Source organism: Puma concolor, chromosome C1 (genome assembly GCF_028749965.1).
Source record: "Puma concolor isolate L17-30 chromosome C1, mPumCon1.1.hap2, whole genome shotgun sequence".
Lineage (NCBI taxonomy): Eukaryota > Metazoa > Chordata > Mammalia > Carnivora > Felidae > Puma > Puma concolor.
In genome coordinates this window covers 101078392-101103655 of record NC_141674.1, presented here as the reverse complement: position 1 = coordinate 101103655, position 25264 = coordinate 101078392, and the positions used below count along the sequence as shown (strand labels likewise).

General features: G+C 39.7%; 1 protein-coding gene across 2 annotated transcripts in view; it reads right to left on the bottom strand.

The window, feature by feature from the left end:
* Positions 1-10605: 10605 nt before the first annotated feature.
* MAN1A2 (mannosidase alpha class 1A member 2) overlaps positions 10606-25264 on the bottom strand; it is a 175520-nt gene continuing 160861 nt past the window's right edge. For both annotated transcript variants that reach the window (XM_086717938.1, XM_025934471.2), the window contains one exon: positions 10606-13122. In XM_086717938.1, the coding sequence (XP_086574064.1) occupies positions 13096-13122 (27 nt within the window). In that variant the 3' untranslated portion in view covers positions 10606-13095. The remainder of the gene's footprint in view (positions 13123-25264) is intronic.

The window sequence follows — 25264 nt, the reverse complement described above, 5'->3', positions numbered from 1 at the left end:
TCTTTCTTTGCCTTATCAAATGCCTCCTTTCCTCCTTATCTTCAAACCCACTTCCTCTTACAATTTAGTTCAAATATCAGCTCCTGAAGAATCTCTCTTGGTGACCCTCTCCCCTCCAAACCCATCCTAAGCTTGATTACATGCTCCTCCTGCTGTATATAAGACACAATGTATTCCGCTCGTAGAGCATTTGTCACAATATCAAGCAGGCCAGTCCCTGGTTGAGGGTGGAGATTTTTTTTTTAATTTATTTTTAATGTTTATCTTTATTTTTGAGACAGAGAGAGACAGAGCATGAGCAGGGGAGAGGCAGAGAGAGAGGGAGACAGAATCGACAGCAGGCTCCAGGCTCTGAGCCGTCAGCACAGAGCCTGACACGGAGCTCGAACCCACAAACCGTGAGATCGTGACCTGAGCCGAAGTCGGATGCTCAACAGACTGAGTCACCCAGGCGCCCCAGATTTTATTTTGATTTGTGTATATTTGAAGCTTTTTAGAGCTTCTGGAAACCGTGGAAGTTCAATAAATGTGTGCGGAACATAATAACCATTTAATTATTTTATGCATCATATTCAAATTTTCTAGCCCAGGTCCTTCATTTTATAGAACATGCACCGAGCTCCAGAAAAGTTGAATGACTTATGTAAGGCCTTGCAATCAGTCAGGGGAAGACTAAGGTCTACAATTTTGGAGTCCTAACTAATCAAGAGATCCCTGTTCCTCCCACTAGGCTTTCCTGACATTCTGTGTGTCAACAGCACATTTGCATAAAAAGGACACAATGCATACCATATCCCTTTTATGACACTTAGACTTTTCTTAGTGTCTGTGGCTTTGATAAATTTTTTGTTGATAGAAAACTCCAAATCAAGAGGAATGGACTATAATCCGCCTTAAATGGGGCAGACTGGTCTGGTGGTTAAGTACCGAGGTCTGAGAACTGGGGGTTCGTTCAACACATATTTAGGTTGTTAAGTGGATTAAAAAGGTGACTAGTATACTGGCTACGCCCTTAAGCCACTGACAATCTAGTTGAGGAAGTAAAGGCGTATCCACAATGAAGGTAGGGCACGATGGTATAAAGGACGATGGATGTACAAATATGCAAGAAGTCTCTTGAAACTGGGGGAAGTCGAGGAAAATTCTGTAAAATTTTCAGTATGTGGCAACACAAAAGATGAACAGGATTAAAGAATAAAGCTTTTAAGAAGGCTACAATTTGTAGAGAAATTTATGAAGAATGTCCATAAAGATATCCTTCCTTCCATCCATCCATCCATCCATCCATCTTCTATTGATTCCTGGAATGGCAAATGGCAGAGTGAGGAGAGATCCTTCCCCCCCACCCCCTCAAAGTAACAAAACAGACATTTCTTGAAGTTGAGCAAAGGTGTACAATAAATCAACAAGTGCTTATTGAAGAAAAATCTCTGACTTGGGGGTAAGAACAGTGTGCCTGTGGTATTTTAGCCTAGAGCTGCTCCTGCCCTCTTCCAGCCCCTTCCCAGTGGCAGGTCTATCTAGCAGAGCAGGACAAGCTGGGAGGGGACCACTTGGTTGAGAATGGTGTGCAGAAAAACACTCCCTTGGGCATTGTTAGCAACAGAAGCCATCTCAGTGGCCAATGAACGGGAAAGGTGAATGCAGCTAACCTGAGGTTTGAATTCTGGTGGGGACAATCAACACACTGGCACACTGGCCAGAAACGTAGCAGGGAGCTAGATTTGTGGAGTGACACAACCACACTCTAGCTGGCCACACATCCCTGGCGGTCCAGAAGGCTGCACACAAAAACAGGGCCAAGCAGAGCACACATTCAGCGAGACCAGAAGGAGCCCAGACCTTTTATATACATTCCTGGCTGAATGTGAGACCTTGGATACAGGCAGCCCGCGTGCGCGCGCGTGCACACACACACACACACACACACACACACACACACGAGGGCCTACGGTCAAAAGCTAGGGAAGGCATGTAAACTTCCTGAACTTTGAATGGGTTCCCCAACCTACACACAGCTCCACTGGCCAAGGTATTTGAGTACAACTTTTGACAAATTATTGACTGACCTCTAAGTAATGCTGACACAGGGATGACTCCAGGAAGCCAGATCTAAAAATAGAAGTAAGATTTAAAAGTACAAAACTGAGGGGCGCCTGGGTGGCTCAGTCGGTTAAGTGTCGGACGTCGGCTCAGGTCATGATCTCACAGTTTGTGAGTTCGCGCCCCGCGTCAGGCTCTGTGCTGATAGCTTGCTCAGAGCCTGGAGCCTCCTTCAGATTCTGTCTCCCCTTCTCTCTGCCCCTCCCCCGCTCACACTCTGTCTCTGTCTCTCTCAAAAATAAATAAGCATTAAAAAAAAAAAAAGTACAAAACTGAGCAGAGACCTCGGTGGCCAGGAAAGACAACGTCCATACAATTAGTGCAAGGAAAGCACTACACAAAACACGGCAATAGCAACCACCACCACCTCCTTGGGTGGAGGAGAACAGATCCGAATCCACAGTCATTATAAAAACGTATTACATGAAATGTCCTCTTTTTAGTAAAAATTGTAAGCTATGCCAACAAACCGAAGAGTAAGCTATTATCAAGGTGGGGAAAGGAGTGAATAAATACTATCTCTGTCCCCGGTCTTCACCCACTAATGTCAGCAGCACTCCCCTGCCCCACAGTCATGACAATCAAAAATGTCTTCAGTGGCTCCTGGGTGACTCGGTTGAGCATCAGACTCTTGGTTTCAGCTCAGGTCATGATCCCGGGGTCGTGGGATTGAGCCTGGTGTCCAGCTCTGTGCTGAGTGTGGAGCCTGCTTCAGATTCTCTCTCTCTCTCTCTTTCAAAAAATAAAAATGTCTTCAGACATTGCCAAATGGGGAGGTAGGGCAAAATTACCCCTTGGTTGAGAACCACTGCCCTAAAGCAATAGTAATCAACCTAATGTGGTATTGGCACAAGGAAAGACATAGATCCATGGAAAAATAATTAAGAATTTGGCAATAAAATCTCACATTTATGATCAATGGATATTTCACAAAGGTATCAAAGCAATTTTAATAGGGAAAGAGCAATCTTTTCAATAAATAGTACTAGGATAATTAAATACTCACATGCAAAAATGACTGTAGACCGTTACCATACATGAAAAATTAATTCAAAATGGATCGGAGACCTAAAATGTAAGAGCTAAAATTATAAAACTTTTAGGAGAAAACATAGGTCTCAAGTTTCTGTAACCTTGGATTAGGCAAAAAAAAAAAAAAAAAAAAAAGGACAATCTGTAAAACAAAATGTTGGTAAACTGTCCATTATCGAAATCAAAATATTTTGTATTTCAAAATACACCATTAAAAATGAAAAGATATGCAGCGCCTGGGCGGCTCAGTTGGTTGAGCATCTGACTTCAGCTCAGGCCATGATCTCGAAGTTCGTGAATTCGAGCCCCGTGTCGGGCTTACTGCCGTCAGCCTGTCAGCACAGAGCCCGCTGGGGTTCTCTGTCCCCCTCTCTTTGCACCTCCCCCACTCATGTGTCTCACAAACAATAAATACAACATTTAGAAAAAAAAGGAGAGAAAAACCACAATGTTAAAGAAAATAAATATAGAATACAGAAAGAGCTCTTACAACTCAGTAAGACAGACAATCCTATTTTTTAAATGGGCATAATATTTGAGCAGACATTTTACAAAAGACACACGAGTGGCTAAGAGCATAGAGAGTCAACCATTAGTCATTAGGGAAATGCAAATTAAAACTACATTGAGCTACAACTCCACACCCACTAAAACAGCTATAAAAAAGATCAAAAATAACAAACGTTGGTGGGGGATGTGGAGAAATTGATCCTCTCACCCTTGTACACAGCTGGTGGGAATGGAAAAAAAACAGTTTGGAAGACAGTTTGGTAGTTTCTTCAAGAGTTACCCATAACTTTACTTATTACCTAGCAATTCCACTCCTAAGTACATACCCGAGAGAAATGAAAATGTCCGCGCAACGACTTTTATGCAAATGTTCCTGATGTTATGCCCAGAATTCGTGATCCCCAAAGACCACCAGGGAGCCGAGTCCGATGCAAAAGCAAAAGAGCCTTTATTCGAGCTAGCTCGAGCTCAGTCCCCTACCTGCACCGACGCAGCGGTGAGATACCGGGGAGAGAGAGCGAGTTTCAAAAGCACAAAGGTTTTATAGGGGTCTAGGGGCAGCCGATTGGCTGGGGAAGGGTCGTGGCCTCGGCCAATTGGCTGGGGAAGGGTCAGAGTCCTGTTAGGCAGGTCGCTGGGCGTGTTTTGATCAGGAAGTTTGAATGGGTGAGCGGGAGGTTACTCAAGGGGAGGAGGCGTGGTCTAGGTGAAGGACACAGAACAAGATGGAGTCGGCAGGCGTAGGCCCGCCCTTTCACCTGACAGCGTTTTCACAATAGCCAAAAAGTGGAGAGGATCCAAACGTTCGTCCCTTGGTGAGTGGATAAACAAAATATGCTATATCCATACAATGAAGTTATTTCCAGCAACAAAAAGGAATGAACTCCTGATCCTTGCTACTGCATGGATAAAGCTTGAAACGTTTTGCTAGGTTAAAGAAGCCACATGCAAAAGACCACCTATGAATGATGCCATTTATACGAAATGTCCAGAAAAGGCAAATCTGTAAAGACACAACGTAGATTAGTGGTTGTCAGAGGCTAGGCTAGGAATGAAGACTGATTGCAAATGGGCAGGCAGGGTCTTTGTGGCTTATGAGAGTGTTGTAGGAGCCTCTAAGCTTACTCAACAAGCACTAATATTCCCACCTAAAACGGGAAAGCCATATGTAAATCCCACCTCAATGAAGCTGTTTTTTCTTTAAAGTTGAACAAATACCATAAAATTCTTACACCTTACCCCACAAAGATAAATGCCACTTTTAGTGTTTTGTTTTTCTGCGTATGTGAGCAAAAAAGTGACTTCAATGGTTTTTAAACTGCTTCAACAAACTGCTTGGTTCACACTATGAACATATTTGCTTGCTATTAAACTTTTTTTTTTTTAATTTTTTTTTTCAACGTTTATTTATTTTTGGGACAGAGAGACAGAGCATGAACGGGGGAGGGGCAGAGAGAGAGGGAGACACAGAATCAGAAACAGGCTCCAGGCTCTGAGCCATCAGCCCAGAGCCTGACGCGGGGCTCGAACTCACGGACCGCGAGATCGTGACCTGGCTGAAGTCGGACGCTTAACCGACTGCGCCACCCAGGTGCCCCGCTATTAAACTTTTTTAAAGCAAAACTGTGCAAGTCTTATTTCATAGAATCATGAAAGATGAAACTGGAAAACCATCTTAAAGATCATCTAATGCCTTTATTTTACCCCTCTTTTGGTTTTAATTTCTTTATGTATACAATGAAGAGGGGTAGAGCTGGATGGTTTTCTGGGCTCTTTACTGCCCTGTTCTTTTCTCCTCCTCCGCCGCCCCCTCCTCCTCCCCCTTTTTTTTTTGGTTTACAGAGAGAGAGAGTGAGCAGGGGAGGGGCAAAGGCAGGCAGAGAATCTTAAGCAGGTTCCACACTCAGCACAGAGCCCCACACAGGGCTCCATCCCACACCCCTGGGATCATGACCTGAGCCGAGATCAAGCATCAGACCTCAACTGACTGAGCCACCCACGTGTCCCTTTACTGCCCTGTTCTAACTGCCCTTCCCCTCCTTATTAAAAAACAATTTCTATTCCTTCAGAAATGATGACTTGGATCTGCTAATAAAAATCATTGAAAACTAAATGAACTCATGAGCTCATTTCAGGCCAGGTATATGGATTTTTCTCAAAAGAGAATTCTAAAAATCCTGTACTATCCTGCTTTTACCAACAAGAAAATTGTGATTTCCCTTGGTGTTAAGAAATTGGGATTTTTTGCAAGGGGAGAATGGGGAGTTATTTCTTAATGGTTATAGAGATTATCTGCAGTGAAAGGCACGTTTTGGAGACAGTGATGGCGGTTACACAACATCATTAATGTAACTATTAATGCCAAGGGACTGTATGCTTAAAACTGGTTAAAAGGGCAAATTTTATGTTATGTTTTACCACAAAATAAAAAGAAATTGTTAGGTCAGCCAATGACCTACAGTCTCATCTTAGGTGGTATGCCACTTATATCTCAGCAAAGCTTTTTTTTAAAAAAGCTTTTTTTCCTATGTTTTTTTTAAAAACAGCTTTATTGATGTATGTGGTACAAACTCAAGGTGCATATGATTTGCTCTCTGATATATATTGTGCAACGATAACCACAATAAGGTTAACATATCCATCATCTTACATACTTCTGTGTGTGTGGTGAGAACACTAAAACTTCTACTTTCTTAGCAAGTTTCAAGTATGGAATATGGTATTAATTAGAATACGGTCATTAATAAAATGACCGATGGTCACCATCGGTACATTACATCCCCAGAACTTATTTACCTTATAGAGGCTTGTGCCCTTTGGCCAACATTTCCCCCCATTTCCCCCACCCCCTAGTCCCTGGCAATCACCCATCTATGATGCCTTCTATGCTGAACCCATTCTCTTAACACAAAGGCTATTTGCACGGTGACAGTCTTTTGCAACCCAGTAAAATACTGGTGGAAATTTCAGGTTATCTGGCAGACAGGCCCAGATTTTATCAAATCATAGTCATTTGGAGATCCTTGTTCTTGTATCTGGTCCTATTTTAAGTTGGTCTTGAAAAGGTAAGCCCACAATGCATTTTGGTACACTGGCAACGTAAATTTCCAAGCTTAAAATGTTAAATTGACATTGACTGTGCTGGAAAGAAAGAGACCCCGAGGGTGTAAATTAGCTGCTGCTTCAGAAGGTTTTCCCATTACCTAACTGGATGCCACATGGGCTCAGGGTTTTAAATATCCCGTCTTTACGGCATCAGTAGATTAAACCACTCTCTGTAGTCCAGCTGATCCTACTCAAGCCCCCGAGGCTTTTGCCCAAGAATCAGGTCATATTTTAATGTGACAGAATGAGGTCCAGTGATTAAGGTGAGATTGAAGCTTGATGACCTCAGAGGTTGGACTAGTCGAGGTACCAGGCACAGCACTACTGTTAAGATTGTTACATCGGTCTATAGTTGGTCTTCTCAAAATCAGATGGGGTAAAAACTACCCTTGACTCAAGCTCTTCCCCTTTCTATAACATCAATAAATGTGAAGATGAGCTGAACCCAAAGAAATCCTCTCTGGAGGTGGGAGACTGAAGATTACCAGCTACCGAAAAAGCCAAAGATGTCGTGTAAGCAGGAAGACCGAACTGTGTTGCGATCAGTGGGTATAAATGAAGGATGAACAAAGACTTTCACTGAAGGAACATCTTTATTTGATCTTTAATATACAGTATTACCTTGAACTTATAAAAATTACATATGGAGGACATGACTGGAAATCAGTTCAAGAGCGGCCAGTGGGTACCGATTTTAAGAGGTTATACTTACCCAATCACTAGCTGAGGGAAAAGTTTTATCAGTGAATTTGAGATCAGTGAGATTGCGGAATGGCATTTCAATCTCCAAATTTAGTAATTAAAACCGGGGGTGCCTTATTTAGTTAATCCAACCCAAACTAATTTGTTTTCAAAGAAATAATTTTTCCCAAGAGCAAACTGAGCTTATCTCTATGGGGTGTTCCGGTAAGCAATTTGCAGAATTCTGTAGCATTCAATAGCTGCTAAGACATCTGCCAACTGTTTAAAATCTTCTGCCTATTAACATGTACGTATGTGGGTTTATGTGTCCGTGTGCATCCACACGCTTCACGTCCACACTGAACCGAAGCCGTCTGTGGATGTCGGACCTAGAAAGGTAGCTCAGTTACAGGATTTCCCTCTAGAATTTCCCAAACTAGTGAAATACCTACTTGATAAACTCCTTAGTGAAAAATCTCTCTCACACGGTGACTGGTGCGCTGCAACGTATCTACTAGTGATAGGGAGTCGTGTAACTTTGAGTCATTTCATGAGTGCTACTGGGCCCGAGCCAAGTTTAGGAGATGAGCTGTTACACGTTGGAAATGTAAGGCTGAGACTGAGGGACGCCTTAATTTAGAAATGATGCATATCGACACTCTGAAATAATGGTACTAGCTTGTACAGGATTTGAGTCAAGTTATGCAGTACAAGAGAACTCTCCTCTTGGACAGATCTTTTGTCTACACTCCTCAGATTTAGAAGCGGTACCATCCTGCAGTCTAAAAGAGGGATAGTGGCTGCCAAACGGCAAATGAGGCACGTAACCCATTTTCTGTTGCTTAAAATTTTTCAAGAGATTGGTTTTTGCAGCACAGAGGTCAGACTCTAGCTTATTCTCATTGGAGGGATCTAAAAGTACTCAAGTGGAGGAGTTTTTCCAGCACCAGCAATCCAGAGTCCTGGTCCAAAGGTCAACGAGCAGGCAGAACTTGGAGAGAACAGAATATTTGGACACCACAGAGACCCTCCTTTTTACATGGGGTCTGGAACCGTGGCATTCAATGACAAGGCAAGGCAAGTGCCATGCCCCCAAAACAAACGAAATTGCCTCTTTCATGACAGTCATATCATACTGCGACCTGAACGGAGTCCAGAAGAGTGCATCTATTTTCAAGACAGCAAAACATACAGCGTTCGGTTTACAATCGTACAGACACACACCTTTCTGCTTCAAAAATGAATTGCGTAACCCAAACACAGAGAAAAGATGCAGATCGAGGATTACAGGGTCTTACAGAAATTAAACGTGGGATCAAGGGTTAACGATTGCGACCCGGGGGCCAAACCCAGCTCCCCATGCTTTTGTCAATCAAGTGTGATTGGAAGGCAGCTATACTCCTTCACTTACAGAATGTCTCCACCAACTTTCATACGTTCCAATGGCAGAGCTGAGAAGTAGAGAGAGACCGTACGGTGTAGAAAGCCCAAAATACCATCTGGCCCTTTACGGAAAAGCTTGCTGACCCGTGAGAGGTCCAAGAATGTTTCCATCGTGATCTGAATGGGCTGAAGTTAACAGAAAATCATCTTCACCTGTGTTCTTGAGCCAGAATAAGTACACTAAAATACCTCCAGATCATAATCTGGTTATTCAGCTATTCTGCTTAGAATGTGTGTAGCCAAAACTTACTAACAACTGTGTTTGCTAGTGTTTGTCAACAAACACAGACCATATTAAAAATCTGTGTATAATTGTGTTTATGTATGTATCTATGAAAAGGGTGGATAAGATAGGAGTTAGCCAATTTGAAGGGAAGGAGACCTAAAGGAAAATAAGAATTCAAAACACAATTACTAGAAACTATTATTTGGAACTTAGAAATATTTTAGTATATTTTTCTTTATATTCAACAGCATGGGACCATCAGTAGGGCCACTGGCAGAGCAAAAACAACGTACAACTGCAAATTTGACCCATGACAAAATGTACGTGAATATAAAATAACCAGCGTTTCTATAAAACATTAATTTTTAATTATATAATTAGGGCGATATAGCAAAAGAAGTATGCTTTAATTTACTTCGAAAGTAAATATTTTAGTCAAAGTTGCATCAGAAGTCAAGTATGTCTTTAACATTTTCCAAGAGGCTTTAGTTATTAGCTACAATTATAGCTCTTAGTATTATATAGTAACACGTTGCTTAAAATATGTTATAAACCATTTCTTTTCCTCTTTAAGTGACATATAAAATTAGGGATTTTGTAATATGATTCAGACTGGGAAACAGTGAAAATGGTATGCATGCCACTGGAATCACAAAACGTCTGACGCTCGCGAGTGCCTGGCGTAAAGCTCGGCACCTACAAGGTACTCCGTGTTTGCACACTCATTCTCTCACTCGCTCACGCATTCATTCATGGAAATCCAGGCTTGAGGGGAAGCTGCATAATGAGAATGGCAAGCGCAATCTTTTATCGACAGATCTGTGGCTCTGACAAAGACTTTGGCAATGGAGAGTGTAGAGGAGAAGCTGATGGTCCTGATTCCAAACCGCGTGGCACCCTGGGGTGCCTCAGATGACATCACGGAGAATGAGGATCAACATTCCACAAAAGGAACACACTCCTCCAATATCCAGATTTTACATTTACATATAAACATCTGCTCAAAGACAGAAGTAAGGTGGTGCCAGACACAGGACAGAAAGAACGAACCCTCTGACCGGTGCCTTGTTTTTCTGCGCTGAGACTTCTTGGTTAGGACCGCACTCGCTTGGTTTTATCAATTTTATACCAGTTTCAACAAAAAAGCATGAGTCTAAAATTCTAAAAGAGAAACGCAGAAGGGAGAGGGGTGTTCAACCTCCATTTTTTTCTTTCCTGCGCCAACTGATCAGCCTACTCAGCACACTTACGCCAAAGGCACAAAGCGGGGTGTCAGCTCTCTGAAGAGGCATCTGGAAAGGAGCATCTCTAGGTTCTTTGCAGAGAGTCTTAGACGTGTAATGAGTATTTTAACCTGAGGAATAAGGTCTACGAAATGCAAAGGACTGTGAGGGATGGAAGAAAGTAAATACTCTTGGAAAGTAAGTAGAATACAGGATAAGGATGGATTCTGGAGGAAATAAGTTTAAAAATCTGTAATAAAAACAAAACGTGACACTGGCAAGTCCTTTGTAGCTGACTTTAATTGCCTTTGGTATCCAGAGAAGAAAACAATGGAAGCGTTGGGGTCAGCTCTAGTCTTACCATCACAGGGAGGGAGCAGGCAGTGAAGACGACCGAAGCTTCCCCTGCCCCTCTCCGGATTCTTCGCTTGCACAGAAAGGGCCATACTCACGCACCTCTCTGCCTTCTCTTAAGCCCCATTCAGCCGAGGGGGCGGAGGCTCTGTCTTCTCTTTCCTTGAGAAGCTCCTGGGAGACCAAGAAGGCCCCTTACTCTGCCCTCTTCTGAATAGGATACGGGCAGACTCGCTGCCATCTACTCAGCGGCTCTGGGTCTTCGCCACCTCGAGGGGTTCACGTTTTTTAGTGACTCCTAAGTGGGCTTATGCTACTTTTAGGAGGAAGGCTAACGTTTTTTTGAGAACCAAATATTCTCCCTTTCTCAGGTTAGTCATCTCCCCTTCTCATTTCAAAATTTTAACTTTTCAAGTAGTAAAAGATACTATAATTTCAAAATGTGTGCTAAAATTTAACTCTCTTAAAAACTTAAATAATGCAACTGGCTCCACATCCTTATTTCCTATGTATCCTGAAAAATCTCGGGTTTGGTTATCATTTATGGATCGACTGCTGAACTGTGAGGACTATTTGTGGCGTAAGATGATCCCTTAGAAAATACTTAATTATGTTAATTTATTAAATCTTTTCTCCAATTAAAATCTGCTACGTGCTAATAAGAGATGAAAAAGAAAAGCTATCAAAATAAGAAAATAAACCTTCAGAATTCCAAGGTGGGCTTCTTGCACAAACACTGTTTCATGAAATCTTCAAGTTCAGAGTAAATACTAGACTGATTATAATGCTCCCAACTTTTATTGTCAATGGAAGCTGTTTGTATTAAACGTAAAGAAGAAAAAGTGTCTTGCACTGTGACACAAATTCAAGGGACAGAAAACTTACAATCATATTTATCTTACAATACAGTTCTTGATAAAATTTCAGTTCCTCCCCCCAAATATGAAGAAATAGTAATTTCTTTAAAAATAAATATCACTGCAAAATCTATTTATGGTAAGAGAAACTCCCTTAGATATATCCCAAATTTAGTTAATATGATTAATTATACCACACTTTTATCACTAAAAATTACTCTGAAGTGGTTCTGATTAATTCTTTGGATTTCTATAAATATCCTTGGAGAAAATAAAAGCTGAATTTTATTTTTGACATAAAATATTTGTGAAAAGTTCGCTCATCTGACGAGATAATACAGGATCCCCCTGTTCCCATTTCAGATAGAATGTATGAGCAAGTTTCACTGTATTTTGTTTTTGATTTCATAAGGTTCTAAAAGTAATTTGGCTCATCAAGGTAAATTTGGAGCTGCATAATAGTATAGCGAATTGTGCCAAGCCACAGAGAGTTGTAAGTTGAGGGATTTTACTAAATTTGTAAGAAGGTTAAAGTGGATAAAATTCACTTGGTAGATTTGCTGGTTTGGGGAAAAAAAATCTCCTACCAACAAAACCAAGGCTTTCTCTCAAAACGGGTTTCAAGGCAACAAACTGCAGCATTTCCCCCACTTGTCGTCATGCTACCAACACTAGACTGATCAACATGCACGAAATCCCAAACCCAGGCTCATGAGTAGTGGTTTCGATAAACAACAGTTTCAATGATTCCGTACGGAGACGAAGACTTGAAGAGTATTCTTTGTGAGATCATGCCCCCAGAGAAAATCAAATTTAACCAAGAGATTTCAATGGAATAGATTGAGAGTTGAAATGGTTGCCAGTCTGATCGTCCAACGGGGAACCTGAAAACTGAGACAGGAACAGGTACTTTTGTTGTCTTTTCCAGACCTCTTGCTCTTGATGCGGTTCCACTGCTCTTTTGTTGTTTGTTTTAGTTCCTTCCATTAAAAATGGAGAAAAAAGGGATAAATGATGAGTAAATATCTGATTCGAAAGCTGCTCCACTTTGGAAGGAACAAATGTATAATCAGTTCCAAAGGCCATCCCTCACTTCCACAAGGTGCTCCGCATTCTTGGCTTATTCTCAGGCAGTCTGGTCTCCGGATGCCAGGACTCTAAAAACAGTACAGTAGTAACAGGCATGATTTCCCATGTGACCATCTCCTTATGAAACAAAGCGTGTCAGGTCGCTGTCCTACACATACCAGAATATGTTTTGGTCAGGTATAAAATGGAATCATTTCAAAGCTGAGATATCTACAAGTTGAAAAGTCTTGTGGGGCACAGTCATGTTTCACCCTGCCATGTTGACTTATGAGGTCCAGGTTTCCAAAAGCCCCCCCTCCAGACTGATTTCTGTAGTGGTCCATGTAAACAAAACACAGGGGAGAATGGTCTTTCTGGAGCTGCTTTTCATCGAACAGCAGGATTTCCTGAAAGTGTGGTGTTGGCTAAATGTAACACGGGCAGAGGATGAGCCTCTGTATTGAATACCCAGTGGTCTAAAGGTAAAAGGTCGTCACTGGAGAACAGCAGATACAAATATCTGAAAATAAAAGAGAGAAAAAATGAGCTTTGATTAGAATTCAACAAGAAGATCGTGTGATCTAGCTACGGTGGCAAAAGAAACCAATAACCTACTTTGAGCAGCTTTGATGAAAAACATCACACAATGAAACTCAGTCACGCAGTCACTCACATCATCTGAAACACAGTCACAATGAGTTCTAGAAGAGTGCAGTGTGTGAGAAAATCCAGTAAGATGCACAACTAGACTTTGGAAGTAAGATGGTTAGAAAACAAGCCCCACCTACCTGTCTGAAGCACATCAGACAACAGTGCTGTGAAACGGGATGAAACAACCGCTTCATAGTATTTCATGTTCTTTTAAGAGTCACATGTAACATCGGTCATATGTTTTGGCCAATTACAGTTCATAGGACAACTAGAAATTAATCAATTCACATTTATTAGCAGACACTGAGGCACTAACTAGTACGTTATTTGGACACAGAAAGGACTTTTTAAGTTTACTTATTTTGAGACCGTAAGAGTGAGCATGAGAATGGGGGAGGGGAAGAGAGAAGGAGAGAGAATCCCAAGCAGGCTCCATGCTGTCAGCACAGAGCCCGATGTGGGGCTGGAATTCAGGAACCTCAAGATCATGACCTGAGCGAAAATCAAGAGTCAGACACTTAACTGGCTGAGCCACCCAGGTGCCCCAGCAAGGACTTTTATATACTCTTAATACTTTAGTATTAAGTACTTTATTATATAATTAATACAATACAATATAATATAATATAGAATATTATATATAATATATATAATATTCTATATAATATTCTATATATTATATTTTATTATATTTAATATATTTTAATATATATTATATATATTATATATTATATTATATTTATAAATATAATATATAATATAATATATAGAATATGATATATAATATTCTATATTCTATATTATATATAATATTCTATATTCTATATTATTATATATACTAGTATATAGAATATATATACTAATATGTGTATAGAATATATACATTATATATAATATTCTATATTATATTCTATATATAATATATATTATATTATTATATATTATATAATATTAAAGTACTTAGTACTTTAGTATTACTCAAAGTATTAATACTTTGAGCAGTTACTGCAGTGTTAGATAAAAATTTCAGGAACACTATGGATTTACAGGAGGTCTAAGAATCTCGAATTGCTCTGAATAGGTAGTAACATTGTTTATATGAAAGCAAGACTCCTGACCTCTCCACGGGCACTGCAAGCCATGATGGTCACTTGGAAATCAAAATGACAGGGCTGACACAAACAATAACTTTTACTCATAATGTTCGGCACATTCTAATCTGAATTCTGTTAAAGGGTTATCAAAGTGAGCATAAAAAAACCAACTGTACTGAGTCAGGAAATCTGGGTTCTAACTCTTCATTTCAGCAATAACTAGCTGGGCCTAGCATCAGGCTTCACGGAAGAATTCCTTTAGAGTGGTTTTGCTGAAATCCCTATTTTAAAAACAGGCACATTAATCTTTTTCTGATTACTATTACAGTTCTAGATGGCAGAGTAAAAACACAGCACTGAGATAAACAGGGACTGTATACCAACTTTGTAACTGGTAGAGCTGGATGGACAGTCACAGGCTTCCAACCTCACTCCCTGTCCCTACACCTTGAGACCTGCCAGACTCGGATTTATTCACCAGGTCATGGGCAGAGACATTGGAAATGAAAAAGCAGACTTGGTTGGGCATAGCAAGAAGCTCTGCCGGGTCTGCTAACTCTGGGACTAGGAGCACAGTGGAGCTCGGGGCACTGACATGTCCAGGAATGCTAGGCTCGGTACGATCCCACGGCTCTTGTTAAATGAGCCGATGCATCAGGCTTGCTCTGACCTCATCACTCTTTGAGACAGAAAATTCAAGAGTTTCCAGCAAAATGATTCCTTTCCACGGGAGACGCTATGGAAACATAGCGGATATACACAGGTTATAAAAAATCAAGAAAATAACGAATGCGGACGTTTTAGATAATCAAAGTGATATTATTCTTAAACCATCATTTTAAAAATGGATTTTAATTAAAAACTACTGTAGTGGGTTGAACAGTGCCCCCCTACTCACGTCCACCTAGAGACTCTGAATGTGACCTTATTTGGAAAGAGGGTCTTTGGGAATTAATCAGTCAAGGATCTTGAGATGAAATCATCCTGGATTTAGTGTGGGCCCTAAATCCAATGACTTGTATCTTTACAGGAGGAAGGACAGGGAGATTTGGACACACGCGTGCGCGCGCAGGGAAGAAGGTCATGTGCAGCCAGAGGCGAAGATTAAAGTGATGCCGCCACCAGCAAAGGAAAACCTTCAGTGGGAAGTGGTTTCAAACTCCGTTATTCCACCAAGTGTGTGGTCACTTGTTAAGGCAGTGCTGGGAACTAATACAACTTTCACCCCCAACCTCCAGGATACCTTTGGCCCTTAAACGCTGCTGGCTTCCTTGGGCCAAGGGGTCTGGAGTAAGACTGGAGAGCAGGGCTTAGACGTACAGTGACACACACACACACACACACACACACACACACACACACACACACTCACATAAACACACACCACATACATTCTCACAAATTTATAATAAAATCAATGTTTGAAATTAAAATAATATAGCTAAACATTCTTTTCAACTTTGGATTACACATTCAGAAGAGGATTTTTCACTGGGATTTTGAAAACAGAACAATTGGAGAAGAGTGAGTTTTGCTGCAAAAGTTGAGCAAAGTCTACACTCTAAATTAGTTACCACACTACAATTTTTCCTCTACTAAGCATTTTTCTTAAACTATGGTTTTAATAGATGACAAACAGCACTGACAAAGCCTGTAGGTATATAAAAAGGTGCTATTGAGTACATTTCAGTTTGAATGGATGTGGAGCTTAATTTTTAGAGCTTTTTTTTTTTTTTTTTAAGTTTGTTTATTTTGAGAGAGAGACAGCACCCATTCACAGGCACAAGTCGGGGAGGTGTAGAGAGAGAATTCCAAGCAGGTTCCGCCCTGTCAGCACAAAGCCCGACACAGGGCTCGAACTCACGAAACGTGAAACGTGAGAGATCATAACCTGAGCCGAGATCAAGAGCTGGAGGCTTAATTGAGCCACCCAGGCGCCACCCCCCTCCCCCCACCCAGAGCTAATTTTCAATGTTGTTCACATATGTCTCTTCTAGCTGTCTCTTATCTAAAGACAAGGTATTCAGTGGAGGTGGTGGTGCCCCCAAGTGTTGGCAGTAACCAAACAGGCACGTTTTTACAGACAGAAAAGTCCAGCAAATCTGAGGAGACAAATTTAAGGTCGAGAGAGAAATGGTAAGGTTCACAGAACCAACTGTCAAGTTAATGTGTGCTTACTGACTGCTTTATTTACTTATCAACCGAGCCTTGATGACTCATTTATTCTTCTTAACTATGCTAATATCTAGTATATTATGGGAAGATGTTACAATTCAAAGAGGCTTGCATGTATATGCTCATGTAACTTCTAAAAAAAACCTTAGACTGTTTGAAAAAATAATGTACTTAAAATTTCCATTTCGTTTATACTAGTAATGTTTAAATAATGTCTTTGGAACAGACTGGTTAGAAATCAAATTAAATTGAAGATACTCAGTGGAAATTATATTCTAAAAGGTAACACATTAAAACATGCCATTATTAATCTCTCCAAAAGACCTGCCCCTCTCTGCTCTTCCCCACATCTTTTCTCAAATCTTAAAGTTTTTTTCCTTAGGGGGAAGGGGTGGGGAAGAAAAAGAATATTAAAACTAATGTGGGTACATTACAAATTCAAGTGCAAAATAAACATGCTTTTTTTTTTTTTTAAGGATAAACTGAAGAAAGCAGACATTTCTGATCACTGCAATGGCTTAGGCTTTATCTTGAGATATAAGGGAGCTGGGAGGGACTCCTCTTCCTCTGCTTTTAGGGGCTGCATAAGTTAGGATGCAGAGGTTAGGTATCCTATAGGATAAGCATAAACAAAGGACGTCTGCTCCTATAACAAAAAGCTCAGAGGAAGACAGCGACAAAGGATGGTTAATTCAGCAGGACAACACAATCTGGGTTGCAAAGGTTTTGTAAAGGTTAATAACGAAATGTTAAGTTTTTCCTGGTGCCAAAAGACCTTATCTTTCTTTCCCTTTTTCTTAGATCACTGTCTTGAGAAAACTTTTAATTGTCCCTCTGAAACACAGGTACATCTTTTTAAAAAAATAAAAAAATAAAAAAATAAAAGCCAGCTTTACAATTTAGTTTTTTCTAAAGGCCTGCTTTTGTAATGTAAACGTCGAGGAAGATGCACCCCAATGTCTCTATCACTGTGGGAAGCTAGCTTAGGTGCCTTTTCTCCAAAGCTTTACTACCCCGTGTCACAGAGAAGGAAGTATATGATTTTTCCTTTGGATAAAGACAACTAATTAACATAGATGGCCACCCCAATTACCACGTGAATTTAGAACGAACTATGTATGGCAAATGGTGCTGTGGAGAGAGTACTCTTATTTAAGGACGAGTTATCACTTATCTTCAGAACATGTATATAATGGATTGTATCCGCCTGGTTATATGGGAAGGTGAGATTTTCTGTCTTTGCAATCTGCCTGTGATGCAAATTGCAATCTGGTTTAGCGCTTATTAAATGATAAAAATATTTTTTTAAATGGTTTCTTTTGCTGCTATATTTGTGGAGAGGATTTTCTGGGTTGGCAGAAGACTTGAGTGCCATTTTTTTCCCCAGTAATCAGGATCTCCATGATTTTTTTGACTTTCTTCTCAAATGATGCTCCACACCTTACATCTCCCTACAAGTACAAAGTCTGAAAGTGAAGGGCAACATTTCTTCAGGTGTGGGTCTATTTTGATGGTCTAATACATGTATAGTAGTATCTCACTACAGTTTTAATTTGTACTTGATCATGTTATGCATTTTTTCCATGAACATATTTACCATCCTTGTATCTTTTATGAAGTATCTGTTCTTTTGCCAGGTTTTAAACTGGGTTGCATGTTATCTTATTTTTGAGTTTTTAGAATTTGTCATATAGCCCAGATAGAAGTCTCTTGTGAGTTACATACTTTGCAAGTGTGTGCCATATCTCCTCATTCCTTTGCTTTCTTTCATACTCTTTCAAGCATATTCCAAAGAGTAGATATTTTTTAATTTTAGGGGTGCCTGGGTGGCTCAGTCGGTTGAGTATCTGACTTTGGCTCAGGTCATGGTCTCGCAGTTTGTGAGTCAGAGCCCCGCATCAGGCTGTGCACTGACAGCTCAGAGTCTGGATCAGCTCAGAGCCTGGAGCCTGCTTCAGATTCTGAGTCTTCTCTCTCTGCCCCTCCCTAGCTCATACTCTCTCAAGAATAAATAAACTTAAAAACATTTTTCAAAAAGTAGATATATAAAAATTTTTAGACCAAGTGATCAAGTCATTCTTTTAGGTATCATGCTTCTGGTGTAGTTATTTAAGAAATCTTTGCCTAGCCAAAGATCACAAAGATTTTCTTCTACGTTTTCTACTAAAAGTTGTTGGTTTTTTTTTTTTTTTTTTTTTTTTTTTTTTTTTCAACGTTTATTTATTTTTGGGACAGAGAGAGACAGAGCATGAACGGGGGAGGGGCAGAGAGAGAGGGAGACACAGAATCGGAAGCAGGCTCCAGACTCTGAGCCATCAGCCCAGAGCCCGACGTGGGGCTCGAACTCACGGACCGCGAGATCGTGACCTGGCTGAAGTCGGACGCTTAACCGACTGCGCCACCCAGGCGCCCCTAAAAGTTGTTGGTTTTAAATTTAGGACTATGATCCATCTTGAACTGACTTTTTTTGAAGTTTATTTATTTGAAAGAAAGACGGGGGGAGGGGGGGACAGAGAGGGAGAGAGAGAATCCCAAGTAGGCTACCCCACTGTCAGAGCAGAGCCTAACGTGGGGCTCGAACTCACAAACTGTGAGATCGTGATCTGAGCCGAAACCAAGAGTCAGACGCTTAAACGACTTCGCCACCTAGGCACCCCTTGAACAGATTTTTTTGTTTATGCATACAGAAATTATTCTAGCACCTTTCGTTGAAAAGCCTGTTTTTTTCTCATCACAATGCCTTTGTACCTGTCAAAACTCAGGTGCTCAAATATATCTCAGGTTTTCTCTGGACTCTATTTTGTTCCATTGATATATTTACCTAGCATTATACCAATATCACTGTGTTTTGATTATCATAGCTTTATAGTAAGTCTTGAAACCAGGAAGTGTTAGGCTTTCAACCGTGTTCTTTTTCAAACTTGTTTTGGTTATTCTAGGTTCTTCACATTTCAACGTTAAATTTAAAAACAGCTTATTAATTTCTATAAAAAAGCCTCTTGAGATTTCGAATGGGATTTCATTTAATCTACAGATTGATCAATCTGGGGAGAATTAACAATACTGAGTCCATCACCCAAGTGAATCTCTCCATTTAATTAGATCTTTAATTTCTTTCAGCACTGAGTTTTAGTGTCCAGTGTTCAGGTCTTTTACGTGTCTTGTCAAGGTTCACCCCTAAATATTTTATAATGTTACACTATTGTTAAGTGGTTTAAGTTTCAATTTGATTGTTTATTGTTAGTATATACATAATTAATTCTGACATCTTAATCTTGCATTTGCAACTCTGCTAAATGCTTATTAATTTTAGTAACTTTCTGAGAACTCCTTAGAATTTCCTATGTTGATAATCACAGGGTTTTGTTTTTTTTTTAACGAAAAAAATGATTGTTTTCCTTCTTCCTTTCTAGTCTGGATATCTTTTGTTTCTTTTTCTTGGCTGACTATACTAGCTAGAAACTCCAGTCCAAGACTAAATAGAAGTGAAGAGAACAGGCAGACATCTTTATCTTATTCCTGATCTTAGGAGGAACACATTCAGTTTTTCAGTATGAGGTCAGCTGTAGGTTTTTCCCTTATGCCCTTTATCAGGATGAGGGAGTTCCTATCCATTCCTGGTTCGCTAAGAGGCTTATCAGGAAAGGAAGTTCAATTTTGTCAAATAACTTTTCTAGGTCTATTGAAGTGATCATATGTTTTTCTTTTTCAGCTCACTGATTTTCAAATGTTAAATCAAATCTCCATGCCTGGGATAAATAAATCCAGTTGGTCATGATGTATTACCTGTTTAATAGGTTGTTAGATTTGATTTGCTAAAACCATATATATATGAGGAATATTAGTCTTGTTTTCAATGAGCACCCTGCTGCCATTCTTATATTTGCTCCTTTTTACCTAACTTGTCTTTTTTCCTCTGGTTGCTTTTCAGATTCTTTTCATTATCAACTGGTTTTAAGGTGCCTTAGTGAAGTAAGTAGTCTTCATGTTTCTTGTCCTTGGAGTTTATTCAGCTTCTGGGATGTGTGGGTGCAGAGTTTACATCAACTTTGGAAAGATTTGGGCCAATATATTTTTTTAATCCATTTCTCTATCCTCTCCTTCAGAAACTTCAATTTCACATATTTTAGGCCACCTATAGTTGTTACACAGCTCACCAATACTCTCTGCATTTTTATAAGATTCTCTTTTTTTTTGCTCATTTCATTTTTATTTTAATTGCAATGTCTTCAAGTTCACTAATCTTTTCTTTTACAATGTCTAATTTACTATTAATTCTATATGGTATTTTTTTCAACACAGACATTGCAGTTTCCATTTCTAGAAGTTTGATTTGGGTTTTTATATCTTCCATGTCTCTTCTTAAGTTTTTGAATATATGGAATATAATCAAAACAACTGTTTTAATGTCATCTGCTAATTCTAACAGCTGTATGAATTCTTAGTTTCAGTTGATTATTTTCATTGTTGACCATGTTTTCCTGCCTTACTGTACACATGGTATCTTTGGCTGGATGCCAGACATTAGGAGTTTTACCTTTTGGTTGATGGATAATTTTGTATTCCTATAAATCTTGAGTTTTGTCCAGATATATAGTTAAGTTACTTGGAAACAGCTTGATCCCTTCAGGACTTACGTCTGTGATTTATTACGTAGATCTAAAGCAATAAATTGTTCCCCACTACTGAGGCAGGACTGTCCCAAGTACTCTACTCAGTGCCCTGTGAAATTATGAGATTTTCCAGCCAGGCTATTGGGAATAGGCACTGACTGTTCCTGAGCCTTGTGTGATCACCGTAAGCTGTTCCCTTTAACCCTCATAGATGATTCTTTCCCCCAAACTCAGGCATTCTTTCCTCTGCTGAATACTCTTGGGGATTCTCCCGGGTTCTCTCTGTGCAGCTCTCTCCTGTGAACACCAGCTATCTGAGTTTCCTTGGACTCAGAATTCCAACTCCTTAGGGAGACTGTGCCTCAGGTACCCCGCCCTATGCTGTGGCCCAGAAACTTATGGAGGCGGCAAGCTGGGGCAAACGCTGGGCTGCTAGTTTGTCTCCCATCTCTCAGAGATCACATCCCTTCACTGCCTCCTCTCCGGTGTTTTGAAAGCCACTGTATCCTATATTATTTATCTGTTTGCTTTGGGTGGAAGGGTAAATTCTGAACCTTGTGACTTCATCTTAGAGGAAGAGGCCTGCTCTTCCATTTTGAGATACTTTGCCAAATAATTTGCTGAATTCCATGTACCTATGTTCATGGAATCACTTAATCCTCTATTATTAAACCAATCCACAAAGGACATTAGAGTTGGTGGACCAAGAACTTGTTCTGAGGGAGCCTTTCTGGTTTTTCTTGATTACTAATTCTTCTCCAGAGTTTTCATATCATGACTTTCTAGAATTTCGTGAAAATGGACATTAAATCCATATACTTTTATTTTCCTCAATCCAACTTTTCCCCTTCTTTAAAATTAGCTATCTATTCTGTTGTTTCCCTCCATCATTCCTGAAAGAATACTGATTATAATATTACATTTGCAGTAGCACCTTGATATGTAATTTCTTAGGATCCTTGCAGTCATTTAAAATAAGTTACTTTTCTTCCTTTAGGGCTCTAATTTTCTCTCAGCCATATTTGTTTTCCTTTAATTTCAGCCCTAGTATAGGTTATAAGGATTGGAGGAAGAGGTTGGAGTTAAAGTGTAGATGCTTTGCATTTTATCTTATGATTCCCTTTTTAGTGTGCCATTGCTTTTTTTTTTTTTTTTTTTTTTTTATTGTGGTAAGAAAACACACAATATAAAATTTACCATTGTATGAGAGCCTGCCATTTGTGACAGCATGGATGGGCCTGGAGGGTATTATGTTAAGTGGAATAAGTCAGAGAATGATACATGCCCTCTGATTTCACTCATCTATGGAATCAAAAATAAATATAAATAAATAAAGGAATAAACAAGCAAAAAGCAGAAACAGACCCACACAGAGAACAAACTGATGGTTGCCAAAGGGGAGGTGGTGGAGGAATGGGTAAAATGGGGGAGGGGAGAGGGAAACCGGCTTCCAGTTATAAAATATAATGTGGATAAAAGGTACACAACAGGCAATGTGGGCAATGGTACTGTAACAGCACGGTATGGTGACAGATGGCAGCTACACTTGCGGTGAGCACAGCATACAGGGACCTGTTGAAGCAGCATGTTGCACACCTGACACGAATGGAACATTGTGTGTTCACTTTAAAAAAGAGACAAAGAAATTTACCATCTGAACCATTTTTAAGCTGAGCAGTGTTGCTATATTCACACTATTGTGAAACAGATTCCTGAACTCTTTCACCTTGCCAAACTGAAACTCTATACCCTTGAAAGCAACATTCCCCCTTCCCTTACCCCCAGCACCTGGTAACCACCTTCTCCTTTCTCTTCCTATCAATCAGCTTGGTCACTGGTACTTCATGTAAGTGGAATCCTAACAGTATGTCTTTTTGTGACTGGCTCATTTCATTTAACATGATGTTCTCAATGTTCATCCATACAGTTGCTTCCCTGATTTTGATTTTAGAAGCCTATCTCCCATTACTTCTAATGAATATTCTTTAGTCAGTCTAGTTTTCTTCCTTTTTATTTATTTATTTATTTATTTATTTATTTATTTATTTTTAATATTTATTCCTTTTTTTGAGAGACAGAGAGAGAGCACAAGCAGGGGAGGGGCAGAGAGAGAAGGGGAGACACAGAATCCGAAGCAGGCTCCAGGCTCTGAGCTGTCAGCACAGAGCCCTACGCGGGGCTTGAACTCATGAAACGCAAGATCATGACCTGGGGTGAAGTAGGACGCCTAACCAACTGAGCCACCCAGGAGCCCCTCTTACTGTCTTTTTAAAGAGAGGTAGCATTTCTTTTCTCAAGCTGGATCTCTTTTCATGAAATGACTTTCTGCTTTGCCTCACCTATTAACATATCAGGTATCATTTAGCATTATCTCAAACTTTCTTCATGACTGCTCTAGCCCAAGCCAAAGTTCCCTTCTTTGAATCTAAAAGACTTACATTCTATTTGGTACTTGACTATATACTCTGTACTTTTATTGAATTTGCCCGTTGCCAGAAGGAAGAGATTTCTGAACTAACCTGCAAGTTCCTCATACGGTATTATGTTTCATATGCTTTAATTCCCAAATCGCACAATTCTGGAAAGAGAGCGGTTACTTAATAAATACTTTTGAATTGGACTTAGTTTGCAAATCAGCTGTTAGACCAGAGAACAGCACAGAACAGGAGACCTCATATGCTACTTTCCTCATCCAGCTGGAAAAACAGTCCTTCTCTCATGGCAGGAGGTTAACTTTAGGATCCAGTTACACACAAGATAAAAGATAAATGGAAGGGAACAGTGGCTCTGTTTTCCCAGACTTCCCTCTTGAATTATTTTTTCCTAGGCTAACAATCCTCACCCCAATCATCTCATTGATTCCTGCCTCTCTCTCAAATATACTACTTAGACACTTTTGCTTATGAACTTAAAAGTCATACTACCCTTGATGCTTTATTGACAAAACCATTATCAGAACTGTCTTTGAACCTACTTCAAAACCTTGTTCACTAGGGGATAAGCTTTAATAGTCTGATAGCTGGCTAACTGGGCTTTCATTTGCTTATACTGAGAATAACTTTACAGGCGCAGGCAGATAACAGGAGCTATAAAAAGCAAAACCAGAACTACCAGAGGACAGGATAGCAACATTTGTAACAATATCTGTCCTGTGCAACAATTCACTAGCTTTCCCCTCCTCCCCGCTCTAGTATTTTACTATAAAACCTTCACACCTCAGAAACTTTGAAAGAATTTTACAGTGAAACCCATACATACTTACCTCCTAGATGCTACTATTAGCATTCTGGTATATTTCCTGGTCACAAGTCTATTACTCTCCTCATGTATTACTAGTTTGATCATTCTAAAATATTCTCTCTAGAAAGAGCAGCTAATTAGCAAACCTAGCTAAAATATCAAGAAAAAACTTGATTAGTAAAATTATTTGCAAAGAGAGAACTGGAAGTCTCACTAGAAATTTTTAAAAGGCATTTCAAATTTTGAATAACAAACTTTAGGCAATGATATTTACTTGAGTTTTGACAGGAAGACCGGTGCCACAAATTTTGACTGCTATGGGTTCTTCTTTACCATCTCTAAGAAGCACCAAGATTAAAATATTTAAATGTTTTATTTAATAATGGCAAACTATTTAGTAATAATTGTTTATTTGATAACAGCAATTAGATACCATTACTTTTAAGGGAAGAATTAAAAAATTCCTAGAAAGAAAAAAATTAAGAGCTAGATACATGTAATCAAATGGCAAACAAACATAATTCCTCTTCTTTCCCTGATTCCTTTCAAAAGCACATGACTAATGCCATCAAAAAGAAGACAGATCCATTGATTGGTGAATGGATAAAGAAGGTGTGGTATACACACACACACACACACACACACACACACACACACACACACACAATGGAATATTACTCAGCTATAAAAAAGAATGAATTTTGCCATTTTCAATGACGTGGATGGATTTAGAGAGTATAATGCTAAGCAAAATAAGTCAGAGAAAGACAAATACCATATGACTTCACTCATACGTGGAATTTAAGAACCAAAACAGATGAATATAAGGGAAGGGGAGAAAAAAAGAGAGGGAAGCAAACTATAAGAGACTCTTTTTTTCGGGGGGGGG